The sequence below is a fragment of the Phoca vitulina genome, unplaced genomic scaffold (genome assembly GCF_004348235.1).
Source record: "Phoca vitulina isolate PV1807 unplaced genomic scaffold, GSC_HSeal_1.0 scaffold49, whole genome shotgun sequence".
NCBI lineage: Eukaryota > Metazoa > Chordata > Mammalia > Carnivora > Phocidae > Phoca > Phoca vitulina.
The window spans coordinates 2,158,474-2,172,102 of record NW_022589752.1 but is presented as its reverse complement, the minus strand read 5'-3'; the positions used below and the strand labels follow the sequence as shown (position 1 = coordinate 2,172,102).

Here is a 13,629-nt window from a genome sequence, read left to right as displayed (position 1 = left end):
AAACACTGTTCTTTTGAAACTTTTCACAGTAAGAATAGTATTATTTGGCAATGATTAGAGGCATCTCTTTAGTAGTAAATTTCAAATTTAAAAATCAGTGATATATATGAAAGAAGTGGTGTGGCCGTTAATGCTTTCCTGCCTCCTCTCTCACTGGTCTAGAATAAGAATGGATGATTCTGTAAACACTCTTTGTTTGTTGAGCAAAAATAACAACTTTCCCAAGGTCAGATCAAGTTGCAAATACAAGAGGGTTTTTTTTTTAATTAAAAATTTTAACTCTATACTGCTTCTATGAGAAACTTGTAGTGAAAGGAAAGGGAACTCTCTATTTAACGAAGAATATTTGCCAATTATTTTTAACCTCTGATAGTATTCTTAGTCAGACTCAAATACCAAAAAAAGTGTTTAATTTTTAAGTGTCTAAGTGCATTTTCTTATAGGCATTAGCTCATCAAAACAAAACATCTTCCTTTGATTTTTCCCTCTTACTTAGGTCTTCTAAGGGGCAAATAAGTCTGAGAATCCACATCTAAGTCTTTCGTAGAATTGTGGAAATGAAAACTGAAATATTTTTATATTTTCACTTTTTTTTTTACCACTTTGCATGTTTGATATTAAAAATGAATGGGGAGGTGAGGAAAGAAAAATTCCCAAATGTTTCAAGATTCACAGCAATTACAAAATTTATTCAATTCCTAATAAGCTTTAAGCAAATATCAAACTTTTGGTCATGGAGTCTGTGGTTTCCTTATAACCAATATTTCTACAATTCATAATAATCATACTTTTAATAAAATGCAAATTTGTTATAATGGCAGTCATTCATTTATTTTGTTTATCTTTTGATGAAAGACATTTTAGTTCTTTCCCTTCTTTTAACTGCCAACAGTATTTGCTATTCATAGATGTTCTGTCTTCAATAAGGTCTATCAAAGTGTAAAACTAGATGGGTATTTTTCTTCCCTTTAAAATGGAATGGTCTTTCATTATGCAGTGTTCTTAGGTGAATTCTCTTGTTTAAGAAGCCAGAATACAAGAGAGTGCTATATTAGTGTATTATTCTCACAACAAACAAGCACTGTTCTGTTGCTACCTGCTTGGCCATTGTTTCTGATTGTGTGCGCTTTGCAGTGGTATTTGGATGGTTTCCTGCTCTCTGCCAGCACAAAAAGGCATTTCTGTTACAATGGCCCCTAACCACACAATGACGGCATTAAGGATTTATGTGGAGGTTTCATTATTTTCTCCTCTTTTGTTCCTTCCAGGATGTCTTCCAAGCGACCAGCCTCTCCGTATGGGGAAGCAGATGGAGAGGTAGCCATGGTGACAAGCAGACAGAAAGTGGAAGAAGAGGAGAGTGACGGGCTCCCAGCCTTTCACCTTCCCTTGCATGTGAGTTTTCCCAACAAGCCTCACTCTGAGGAATTTCAGCCAGTTTCTCTGCTGACACAAGAGACTTGTGGCCATAGGACTCCCACTTCTCAGCACAATACAATGGTAGGTTTCTCATGGTCTCTTGTGCCTTCACTCACTCTTTGACCAGTCTACTCTTCTAATAGTTTGGCTTCAGTCCTTTGCTTTATAATTATCATCTACTTAACAGCCAGACACAAGATTCACTCCTAACATCTTAGAATTCCTTATAAGTAAATTGATTCCAGTAGGAAGTATATGACATGCTATTTTTTTCTTTTTTGTTTTTCATGAATTTTGCTTTTGAGACACAATTTAATTAGGAGAAAACACATGTACATATAAGAATAATGTTCAAGTAACACATTTAAAGTTAGTCAGCATGACAGTTAGATGTCACAGTATTTCTAATAAAAGGTTTTTCTAGATAGAGTTACAATGTACTTTGAACATCTCCACCATGATAAATCAATGTTTTTCAATTTTTTGCTTTGCCCAGATTGGATTCCAGTATTCCTTTACAGTACTGGGAATATTACAGGAGAATGTATTTCGTAGAAACTATATTTTTTTAATATGACTGAAATACTTTCTAACTCAGTCTCATTCATTCTGTTGTTTTGATAATTCAGTAATTATCTGGTGCATCCTATTCCAGAATTTGCAACTCAGGATAATTTATCTGCCCCTTCATCCTGGCGTCTGGATCATTGTCATTGCAGAAGATCAGGAAACTGTGGTTTCACGGATGAGAGGGAAGAAGGCAACATAGCATCTTTGGCTGAAGCTTAAAAGCACGTGTGCACACACACACACACACACACACACACACACACAGAGTCGCCAGTAAGGCTTTTAGGTCCTTCTTAGGAACTTAAATACACAGAATCAGCATGTTGGCAAGGTAGCAGGGAACTTAGCTGCCAGGAAAGCCACACTCGCCTTTTCAACATGGCTGCTTGGGTACGTGTCATGGTTTTGTGACCTTCTCCTCTTCTACTTCAAGGATGGTAGGGCCATTAATTTGAACCAGATTACACCAACAGAACTGTTTCCTCATACCATCTCATTCTTTTGAAGACGACTCTGATTCTGTGAAATGCTTTTTTTTTTTTTTTGCTTTCTCTAGAAAATTATTACATATCATAAATGTGCTTGGTATTGAAATATGTTCACTTATTTATGTTATTGCATTACTGTACGTAGAACTAAATCAACAAGAAGAATCAGATATCTCCTGATAACTGTGAAATGGATGCTATGTTTCGTCACTCACATTAGATTTAAATACTCTTTCAACACTTTAAGCCTCATAGGTCAAAATTTCACTGGGTGGATTACTATATGCCAAGGTTTTCCCCTCAAGGATTGTATTTCTGCTAACACTATGTAACACTTATATAGATATGGCATTTTAGTCACATTATGTATATTAACTCGTGTAACCTTCACAATAATACAGTGGCATGTTATTATTAGTCTCATTTTATAAGTAAGGAAACTGAGGCACACAGAGGTTAAATAATTTGCTTCAGATCACAGCTGATACAGAGGAGAACCAGGGTTGTTTACCCAGACATTCTGGAGTCCATGCTTATAAATATTATAAGCTCTTCACAAGAGCACGTGCATATTTTATTGTCTGATTATCTCTTTGTTGGCAAGCTAAATCATATTATCCATAATTCCTACTTTTTTTTTCTCTACTGTGAGTTTATATTACCTATGTGCAATGATACAACTTTTTGGGCTCCTCTCATAAGGGTTAAACCTAGGATAAGAAAGGGGGAAAATGGTAGTACACAGTTCAACAGGGTAAGGAGATCACACTCTCCATTTGGCATTGCATCACTGCTAATGCCTTTTCTTTCTCAGTATCTTGACCATTGCCTTCTCTTAGGGAGTGCTTCTTGGTTTGGTTTTCCTGTGGTACTACTCTAAGCATAAACACAGATTTGAAGGAATGAATGTAAATAGTTATAACCCAAAGAATACCACAAAAATAAAGGAGAGATTATTTTAAGTATACTCAAAGATGAGTATAAGAAAATTATATTAAATTACATTCTGTAGCTGGAATGAGGGATCCTGTGATGCAGGATGTTAGTGAAAGTGAAACCAGTTTGTAAGGAAGAACTCAGTTCAACTAGATACAAACTATGAATTGCCTACTTTGTACCAAGTTTCTTGTTGTTATTGTGGGGCACTATGGAAACAGATTTGAATAAAACACAACTCCTTCCCTCAAGCAACTTCATGTAGAGCAATAGTTCTTAGGCAGGGCCTACGGGATCTTCTGAAAATGAATGGAGAATTCTGTATTATGCATACGAGTGAGTAAGATTATGGTTTTCATCAGATTCTCAGACCGATCTCAGGATACAAATGGTTTAAGTATGTTTTAGTGACATGCTGACACTTGCTCTTATATATATCAAATTGGTTTCTAAATATGTTCCTGCCTGAAATGTTTCTTGATTCCATCAGGTTTTCATCTCTTAGGTAGACAGTTGGAAAAGTCTCTCATATGATCTCAGATTTTTAGCCTCTCCTCTCTCCCGTCTTTCTTTCAGTATCCACAAGAATTGTTTCCCTGACAATTGAGTTGGATTGTTTACTTTGGGAACTGTGTGTCCTTGTTTTTATAGGAATTAGTCTAAAACTCATTGTCTTAGCATAAAACTCTGTATAAAGTAGCACCAAACTATGGCCTTGGTCTTCTCTCCTGTCATTTCTCGCCATGGACCCACTATTCTTGTCATGCCAAGTTTTTCGTGCATGTTCAGAAATATACCAGGTGACCTTGCATGACACAGCTTTATTCTTTCTACCTGGAAAACGCTCTCTTTTCATATTTTACCTTCCTAGTGAATTGCATATAATTATGTCTAATTATATTATATGATATATCAATATAAAATGTTAATATACAATCACTATATATTAATATATAATTAATATAGAATACATAGAATATAATATATATTTGTATTTTTTTTTTTTAAAGATTTTATTTATTTGACAGAGAGAGACACAGCGAGAGAGGGAGCACAAGCAGGGGGAGTGGGAGAGGGAGAAGCAGGCTTCCCGCCAAGCAGGGAGCCCGATGTGGGGCTCGATCCCAGGACCCCAGGATCATGACCTGAGCCGAAGGCAGACGCTTAACGACTGAGCCACCCAGGCGCCCCAATATATATTTGTATTTCTGATACTTAGCATATAATAGACAACATATGATTATTGATTAGATGGCAGAATTCATATGGATGATTAAATAGTAAATATGTTTTGGGCAAAGTCATTAAGACTATTCATGGTGAATATGCTGATTTTCTAGAAATTTAAGAACTAAAATAGAATGTATTAATGTAGTATACTCAGAAAGCAGAAAGTATGTGTAGTAGCCATGATATATTCACCGGTTAAGCTGATTGATATATTTTATTCATTTATCAAAATGATTGAATATATTTATAGAATTGTTATTCAACACAAATCATTTGTACTTTATCTGGGTAGTAGGCCATTGTAATGTTCACTTAACAGAAACTTTTATTTCAGTAGGAAAATACATTTTTTTTCTGTTCGGTATATTTGAAAACAGAGACAATATTTCATGGTCTCCATATCATAGAGTTCAATTTAAGGAAAAAAAACAGGTTTCCAGATTTCATTGCCTATTTATATGTGACATTCATACTCTATTCCTAAATTAAAAAAGGAATGAGAGGTCCACATTTTATATTGCCAATATAGTTTAGAGACAAAGTAAAACTGATGAGTAATCCCTGTAAGGCTGGCTTGAAGTTATGGAGAGAGGCTCTCAGTATAACATTCAGGTTGGAAAATATTTTCTGAGATATAAGTTCCGTACACTTCACAACTGTTTCCATATAAAGATTTTGAGGAATTAGGGTTGTTTGTTCACATGCAGGGTATGCAAGTGTTCGGAACTGGGTCAGGTGAAGATGTAATTCTCCCCTTCTGAAGTTGTGTTTATTGCCTGAATATTTTGGAGAAATAAATTAAGTGCCTTACTAAGAGCAACTTCCATTAGCAGTACTGATATGAATACTATAAGTCTATCTATTCTTGGAATGGTTTACTTACTATTCAGGGTGCATTACAGATCAACTGTCTTAAGCTGTTTTTTTTTTTTTTTAATTGTCAGATTTCTAGCCAATATAAGATTGAGACATAGGTATGAAAAAGACTGATTCTGTGGTTTCCTTCTCTCAAGCTCTCATAATCTTGCCAAGCAATTAATGGCAAATTTTGATTCCCATGTGATCTTCAAAAAGTGAAAGGCAAGGTTGTAAAGTCTGATTCTGACATGAGTGGAAAGGCAGTTTGGGACTTTATTTTTACGGAAGATCAGATCTACCCATCCTGTCCCTTTCCCCCCTTTTTAAACATGGGTTTGGAGGCTGTCACTTTAGAGTTTCAGAGACAAGCAAGAATCACTATAATTTCTGGCTCATTTTTAATAATAGTTCTGATACAAATGAATTTATTTCATGATGCAAAGAACTATTGAGAACATATCTTCATGTCAATCAATGTGATTATATATGAGCACCAGAAAGGAATAGAGTGAGTATGAAGAGAAATCAAGGGGCAGCTTGAGAGGCAGCCAACGGACTCTGTGGTCGCCATTTTGGTGCTCGTTTTCTGTCTGGTTGCATACTACTTCTGCTGGCTAGATTGTTGTTCTAGTGTCAAACGTGATGTGAAATGAAAGGCTTGACCACCTGTGGTTACTGAATAGTCAGTTGTCTCTTTTTTCTTTCTTTTTTTTCTTTTCCACAGAAGGTATACACTTATCTTAGCCAAATTCTCTTTTGACTTCTTAAAATCCTCTTGAGTTGAATCAATTGTTTTGTATAACTATAGAGTGGCCGCCTCCCAACACTGATTTTTAAAATATGTATTTATTTTAACAGTACAGTATTCTTATTAAAAAATAACTTGAGTTGCTCACTTTATAGATAGGTGAATTTCATATGAAATAAAGACTGTGTATAATTTTTTAACATTTATTTTTATTTTTTTATTTTTTTTAAAGATTATTTATTTATTTATTTGGCAGAGAGAGACAGCGAGAGCAGGAACACACGCAGGGGGAGTGGGAGAGGGAGAAGCAGGCTTCCCGCCGAGCAGGGAGCCCGATGTGGGGCTCGATCCCAGGACCCTGGGATCATGACCTGAGCCAAAGGCAGATGCTTAACGACTGAGCCACCCAGGCACCCCCTAATTTTTTAACATTTAAAGATCCATTGGATTTGGAAATAAGTTTTAATATGTTTTAGTATCTCATTTAATGTTTATACTGATAATATTTTCCTGGAATTGTTTAAAAAAAAACCTCTGGATACATAGTGTTTGGGGCTTAATAATTTGATTTATTTTAATGTAAATGTGTTTAAACATTGCAGAGACACTAGTTATCATAAAGCAACATTCAGTGTGAGTCAGTTTCTTCCTGACGTCCATCAAAAGAAGACAAAAGTGTCTTTTTAAATCGGATCTTTTGTAGAAGTTGGCATATAGCTGGGAACCAAGTATGACATTACAGCAAGGCTCCAATGTGTAAAATCCAGCCTTAAACAGTGAAGGATTCATAGAATGCATGTCAGAGAGAGGCTTTTACTTACTCAGGTTCACTGTCAACTCCTGGGATTATTTATTTACCTCCAAATAATTTTAATTGCTATATTATAGTTGTGTCTTGAAATACTCTTTATATACTTTGCTTATAACCTAATATTATTAGTAATGTATTTTCAATGTTTGACGAGGATAATATTACATATAAAGTCCTGTTCAGATAATATACAAAAGAAAAAAGAAAAATGCATGTGTTATTTAAAAATAAGTCACAGAATAGGACCTTAATTATGGTATGGTGAAGATTCCTATTTCTATATAGGAGTTTTTATAGGCTTTTAAATTTCTGGTTACCTTTGTACATCAAACTTAGCGTAAGTTATTGTGATGGTATAATGCATACTGTTGTTAACACCAGTGTGGTTATTGTGCCAGTTCTAATAATGAGAATTTCATTGTTTAGGGAGAGCAGTCTCCTACACTCTAGACAAAAGTGTAATTACTTTTGAACGATGTGGAATGTGCTCAGTTTAATAGCATGGAGAATAGATTCAGAAAGATTCAGATAAAGTAAGCTTGGAAGCCATATGTGTAGTGTGGCAGTATAAAATTATGATAGTAGGCAGTGTAATTCTACATACACGTACCCGATTTCACACAGTTTATCTATAAACTGTTGTTTCTGTAAGAGATAGGCTTGCTTATCTGAACAAGGCCAATTCAATTGAAACAAGGTGAAAATGGTGACAAGTTTATATTTGTTTTTTATGGTAAATTGATGTTTATCATACAATGAAATTACATTGTTACAAACATTATTCTGTAAATGGTGTCAGAAAATACCACATGAAGCTGTTTATCTAGATATAATCCAAGGCTTGTGTTTGAATGTAAGTGGTTCAATCTTTATACTTGCATTGTTTCTGAAAATTACCCCCAGGGCTAGCAGGAATGAGGACATGTGAAAAACAATCAGTTGGGGTTCATCAAAGCCACTGGATAAGTTGTGCAATAGATCGTGTTGTCCCATTGCCTTACAATTCCATTCCTTCTGGTTGGGGGAGGGTTGAATATTAAGTGGAGAAAACCTTGATTCATATGATGTCCATAGTATTTGAAGTACTACTGTTGAATTTAAAGTTAACTGGGCCTTGAGAAATTAAGGAATGTACTTTCCCATGGTGAGGAAAAACGTGCTACGTGGGAGCTGCGAGCTAGTTCAGGATACTTGATGAGGGTCTACTGTTAGCGTCCCCACAAAGTGCTATGCAGTGACAGGTGAATAAACAAGACCTTTCTAAAGCTGTAGTAATGGGGGGGAAATGTGTTTGCTTAAGAAGATTTGGCCTAATGAATTTAATGACTTTCATTTAATAGGTTGTGGAAAGATTCAACTCAAATATATACAATTCAGCAGTAATAGAGAAATGAGTAAGAATTCTTCCTTCTTATAACTTTTTGTATAGTATGGAGATAAGATGAGCACAAAATCGTCATAATTTTATATAAAATATTAGAATGCTGAAACAGGCTAACAAGTGCTACGGAGATTCACAGTTGAAAGATATCTCATTTGTGGGTATCAAAAACAGATTAATTTGAAATTGCTTCCACAAGAAAATTAGATTCCAAGATACTAAAAATATATAGACACATTGGATCAATTATCATTATACAAGGTCTTCAGTTTATACTTAAGCATAATTTTGCTTTTGCCACATTTTTTTCCCCAGAAGAAATAACTAAGAAAGAAGAAAAGAGAAAGTTAAAAAAAAAAACAAAACCCAAAACTAAAGACTAAGTGTACTGTAAAGATCTTAATATGAAATATGGGGAAGTTAATGAAATACATGTCTCATATTCATAATAATACCAACAAATACTTGAGTTATTGGGGTTTTAAATGTTTCTTTTCTTTATCTGGGTGACCACCTTGAATGAAGTGGAAAGAATGATGAAATACTTGGCTAGGATATTGGAAATAGCGAGGACACGAAGAAGCAGTGCTGGAAACTTACTCTAATGGTGTTCCTGACTTTATGGAATGGATAGGTGTCCATGTTTATCTCATTTGCTATTCTTGGACCTGTGTAATAGAATCATTTGGATTTGGAAGTTAAAAATAATGCAGAGTTTGGGGGCTAACCTTTATTTTGTATCTTAGATGTTTTGTTTTCAATTCTTCCACATTTTCTTCCTTTGATTCTTTTCCTTCTTTGCTCCTCTTTTTCCTCTTTCAATTTGCTTCTATCAGAAAACATTCTTCTTATTTATGTATTTATTTTTACTATGTTATGTTAATCACCATACATTACATCATTAGTTTTTGATGTAGTGTTCCATGATTCATTGTTTGCATATAACACCCAGTGCTCCATCAGAAAACATTCTTAATGGCTCTCTTGTGGATCTCAATGGAGTCATTATCAGGAAGGAAGACAGGGTTGGAGAATCAGCACCATTGTGCTCTGATATACACTTCCTTCTTATTTACATATATTACCTCTTGGGGACTTGCCAAACTTCCTGCAGTCAGCCTAGGTTTCTCTTACTGTATGTGGTTAATAAAGGTCAGTTGGTTCTATGACAAAACTTTCACCGATTTTTAGTTAGTTCTGTGGCATATTTACTCAGTTTATTCAGAAATCACATTCTTTTACTTTTCTTTCATGATCCAGCATTGAGAGTAAATTATAATTTTATATTTAATGTACTTACTGGGGAAAAAAAAAGACTTAGAACTCTATATTGGTTCTGAAATTATTTTTTGAAATCAGGCTTATCATTGAATCCAAATGTCTGGGACCTGGTGCTTTAGCGGATACTTTATGGTCTTTGGGTGCCTGTTACTAGCTTTTATATTTTAAATTATTTGACAGCTTCTGTCACTGTTTTCAATCAGTTCTTGATTATTTCCTTAACTCAATTATTGTTTTTTTGTCTACATATTACTTTCCTAAATTTGAGATTTTATAATGATTGGTGGAAAGTAAGAATTGAAGAAGGGAGAGTTTTTACATAACTAGAAAGTAATTTTGATGGTAGTGTCAGTGTATTAACTTAATATGAGGGATAATAGCAACGAGTTTGTCATTATTTCTTATTTTGTAATTGCAAAGGGCCGTCACTTAAGGGATTCCAAAAGAAATAAGAATTTTGCAGTGTTGATGCCTGAATTCCAGGAATTAGAATGAAATCTCCAAGGCTAGGTCAATGGGACCTCAAAATATTTCAAATAATACACCATATTCCCTCGTGGCTCTATCAGGTAGATACAACTATCCATTGTGCCTAAAAAGAGAGAAATTATCTTTGTATAGCAGCTTCTCTAACAAGCACAAACACTAGCACTTAGTTGGGATCTTAAGAAAGTGAAGTCATAAAAATAATAATGTAAGGAAGTATTGGGTTTTCATTCTAATTTCTTTTCCTCACATATTTTGGCAATTAGGCTCATATACCTTTCTCTTTTAGAAGTACAGATAAACACAAATACCTGGATTTGGCCGGGGGTGGGGGGTAAGTTTTTTAAAAAATAGAGAGGAATTCAATAGTATAGAAAATCTAATTGGAAGATAGGGGTGAGCACTTTCAAGAGAAATGTTTCCTTAAGAAATGTCAGTCTGAATTCAAAATGAACACTATTTGTGCCACATTAGGTGCATTTAAAAGCATTAAGTGCGTTTAAATTCTTCCTCCAAAAGGTCTGAGATGCCCATAATTCGTACTGGCATTAAAGGTGTCATTAGAACTGGATTCATGACAGTATTTTAATATGTAGCCAGTTTTGATCGTTTCGTGTCCCTTTCCCCCCATTTTTTGTTTTAGAAAGTAAATTTTATGTTTTTCTCCCCTCTGCTACCTAGAGGAGAAAGCTGAAAGTTGTTACTTGAAATGGGAAATAAGTGTAAAGCTAACTTAAATTTACAGTTGTAATCAGTTCCTTTGGTTACATATCTCCTTTATACAAAGGCAAACGTCCTTTTTAAAAATTTTCCCCTAAGGGCGCCTGGGTGGCTCAGATGGTTAAGCGTCTGCCTTCGGCTCAGGTCATGATCCCAGCGTCCTGGGATCGAGCCCCGCATCGGGCTCCATGCTCAGCGGGGAGCCTGCTTCTCCCTCTCCCTCTGCCTCTCCCCCTGCTCATGGTCTCTCTGTCTCTCTGTCTCTCTCTCTCTCTCTCTGTACCTCTGTGTCTCAAGTGAATAAATAAAAAATCTTTAAAAAAAAAAAAAAATAAATAAATAAAAATGTTCCCCTAGCCAGTTTTCAGGAATGATCCATGTGAGCAGATGAGGTGTGAATGTAAGGAGAGCAGCCTTGGGCCGCCCTGTGACACTGACATCACATGATAAAGTAAATGAACACAAGTGACTGGATTTTGTGTCTTCTTTAGTCAAGGCTGCTTCCGTGGCAGCAGAGCAAACAATGTTTTCATTATATAGAGAAGCAGTGTTTACTTCAGTGTCTCTTCTTAGCTCTTAAAAATCCAGCCTGTCTCGAGATAAAACAGTTAATCTTGTTGGCCGATAACCCTAAATGAGAGAATAATATTCTAAGAGTGAATAAAAAATTTTAGATGGAGGTAGGATATTAAAAAAGGAGCACCACTACAAAGGTACCATTAAGGAGCTTTTTATTGATGTAGGAATATACAATATGTACCACGTAAAAAGTCCACACCTATATTAATGAGTGACAAAAAAATAGGTTATGATAACTTATTAGCATGTGTATACTTAATAATGTGCTAAGCCTGGTAACCACCTCTGGTGCCACTCCTGGACCCTTCCCTCTGCGTAAACACATTTCTGGAGAGGGGGAGATTGCTGCGTTGTTCCCAGGCTTTGTGGCATGCTTTGCACACTAGAGACACAGGAGTCAGAGAACATGCTTCTTGTGTAGCTGAGATTTTGATTTCCCCAGGGTCATCACTAGAATATAAAAAGCAACTTTGAAAGTCTTGTGTGAATATATCTTATAGCCTATCTACAGTCTGATAACTGCAATCCGAATATGGGAGATTTCAAATAGTCAGTGCTCTTTAGAATATGATATCTAATGATTAAAAATAGGAATGTGTAATATATCAATCTTTTCTATGTACCAGCCACCCTACATTTTTATTATCTCAGCCAATTTTATGTCAACCCAGTGAGTTCGACAACGGTGATGATCCCAAGTTTACAGACAGAAAACAGTCTTGGATAAAGTAATATGCCTAATAAGTAAGTGGTAGAGTTTGGATTCATGACTTTGGAACCCAAGCACTTAATAACTGTGCTTACGGCCTCTCCATTCATATACACATTAAAATCATTTTTATAATTTATCTGAATAAATCAGAATAAATAATTTTATTTTATTTTTTTAAGATTGATTGATTTGTCAGAGAGAGAGAGGAGAGCACAAGCAGGGGGAGGGCAGGGAGAGGGAGAAGCAGGCTTCCCGCTGAGCAGGGAGCCCATGCGGGGCTCGATCCCGGGACCCTGAGATCATGACCTGAGCCGAAAGCAGATGCTTAACCGACTGAGCCACCCAAGGATCCCTGGACTAAATAATTTTAAAAGTCTTTAGATATACATGTGGGGAATTCAGATAGAACAATTGTTGCTTGACTATTATAAACCTTAACTCAGAGACAACTTGATTTTTTTTATCTTTTTATCTGGCTTCAAATGGACCAAGAGATGTAACTATTTCAGAATGGGTACAAGAATTTCTGCATAGGCTATTGGGCAATATATGGGATTTTAAAAGATTACTTGCTAAACCTTTCATATAAAGGTTAGTATTAATTCATATTCTGGCTATTAGACTGTTGGCGTAGCATAGTGGTTGAGCACATGGCACTAGTGACAAAATTACTGAGTAAATTCCAACTTCTGCTGTTTAATATTTTATGGCACTTGGCAATTATGGAAATTTTCTGTAACTTATTTTTGCCATCTGTAAAATGGGGATTAGTTAGAATAACGTCTAACTAAGAGAGTGTTATGTTGAAAGGAGTCAGCACACAGAAAGCACTCTGGTGCCTGGGATATAGCAGGAACTTAGTAAATATTAGTTTTTAGTTAAATGAGTGCCTAAAGACATATTTAAGTTCTATGATCTAGGAGAAGAATGGTGCATTGTATTAAATGTCAGATGCTTTCAATTCTTAGAAATTTAAGTAACCTTCAAGAAAATCTAAAGCTAAAGAAGAATATTTTATTTTTTTATTAACATATAATGTATTATTTGTGTCAGGGGTACAGGTCTGTGATTCATCAGTCTTACACAATTCACAGCGCTCACCATAGCACATACCCTCCCCAGTGTCCATCACACAGCCACCCCATCCCTCCCCCCCAAGAAGAATACTTTTGAAATGAGAAGTCCAGTAGAAATCTCAATCTCTTGTCATTAAATGGTTTTTTTAAAAAAAATTTTAACTATTAAAAAAGGACATCATTATCAATCTGAGATACTGTCTCTCAGTCAGATATTTATGACAGATTTAATTATCATCAATATTGTTCATCGGCAGCCAAATTTTTGCTTAATGTTCTTAAGGCTGTTCATCAACAGCAACGAGCACCACCACCACCACAAGAAAAATCTACC

The 13,629-nt window shown here is 35.4% G+C and overlaps 1 protein-coding gene across 17 annotated transcripts in view; it reads left to right on the top strand.

Annotated features, from left to right (window-relative positions):
• SOX5 (SRY-box transcription factor 5) overlaps positions 1 to 13,629 on the top strand; it is a 1,002,891-nt gene that overhangs the window by 657,739 nt on the left and 331,523 nt on the right. For 15 of the 17 annotated variants that reach the window (XM_032432676.1, XM_032432674.1, XM_032432680.1 and 12 more), the window contains one exon: positions 1,269 to 1,500. In XM_032432676.1, coding sequence (XP_032288567.1) covers positions 1,269 to 1,500 — 232 coding nt within the window. The remainder of the gene's footprint in view (positions 1 to 1,268; positions 1,501 to 13,629) is intronic. The other 2 variants (XM_032432684.1, XM_032432682.1) reach the window with 1 other exon arrangement.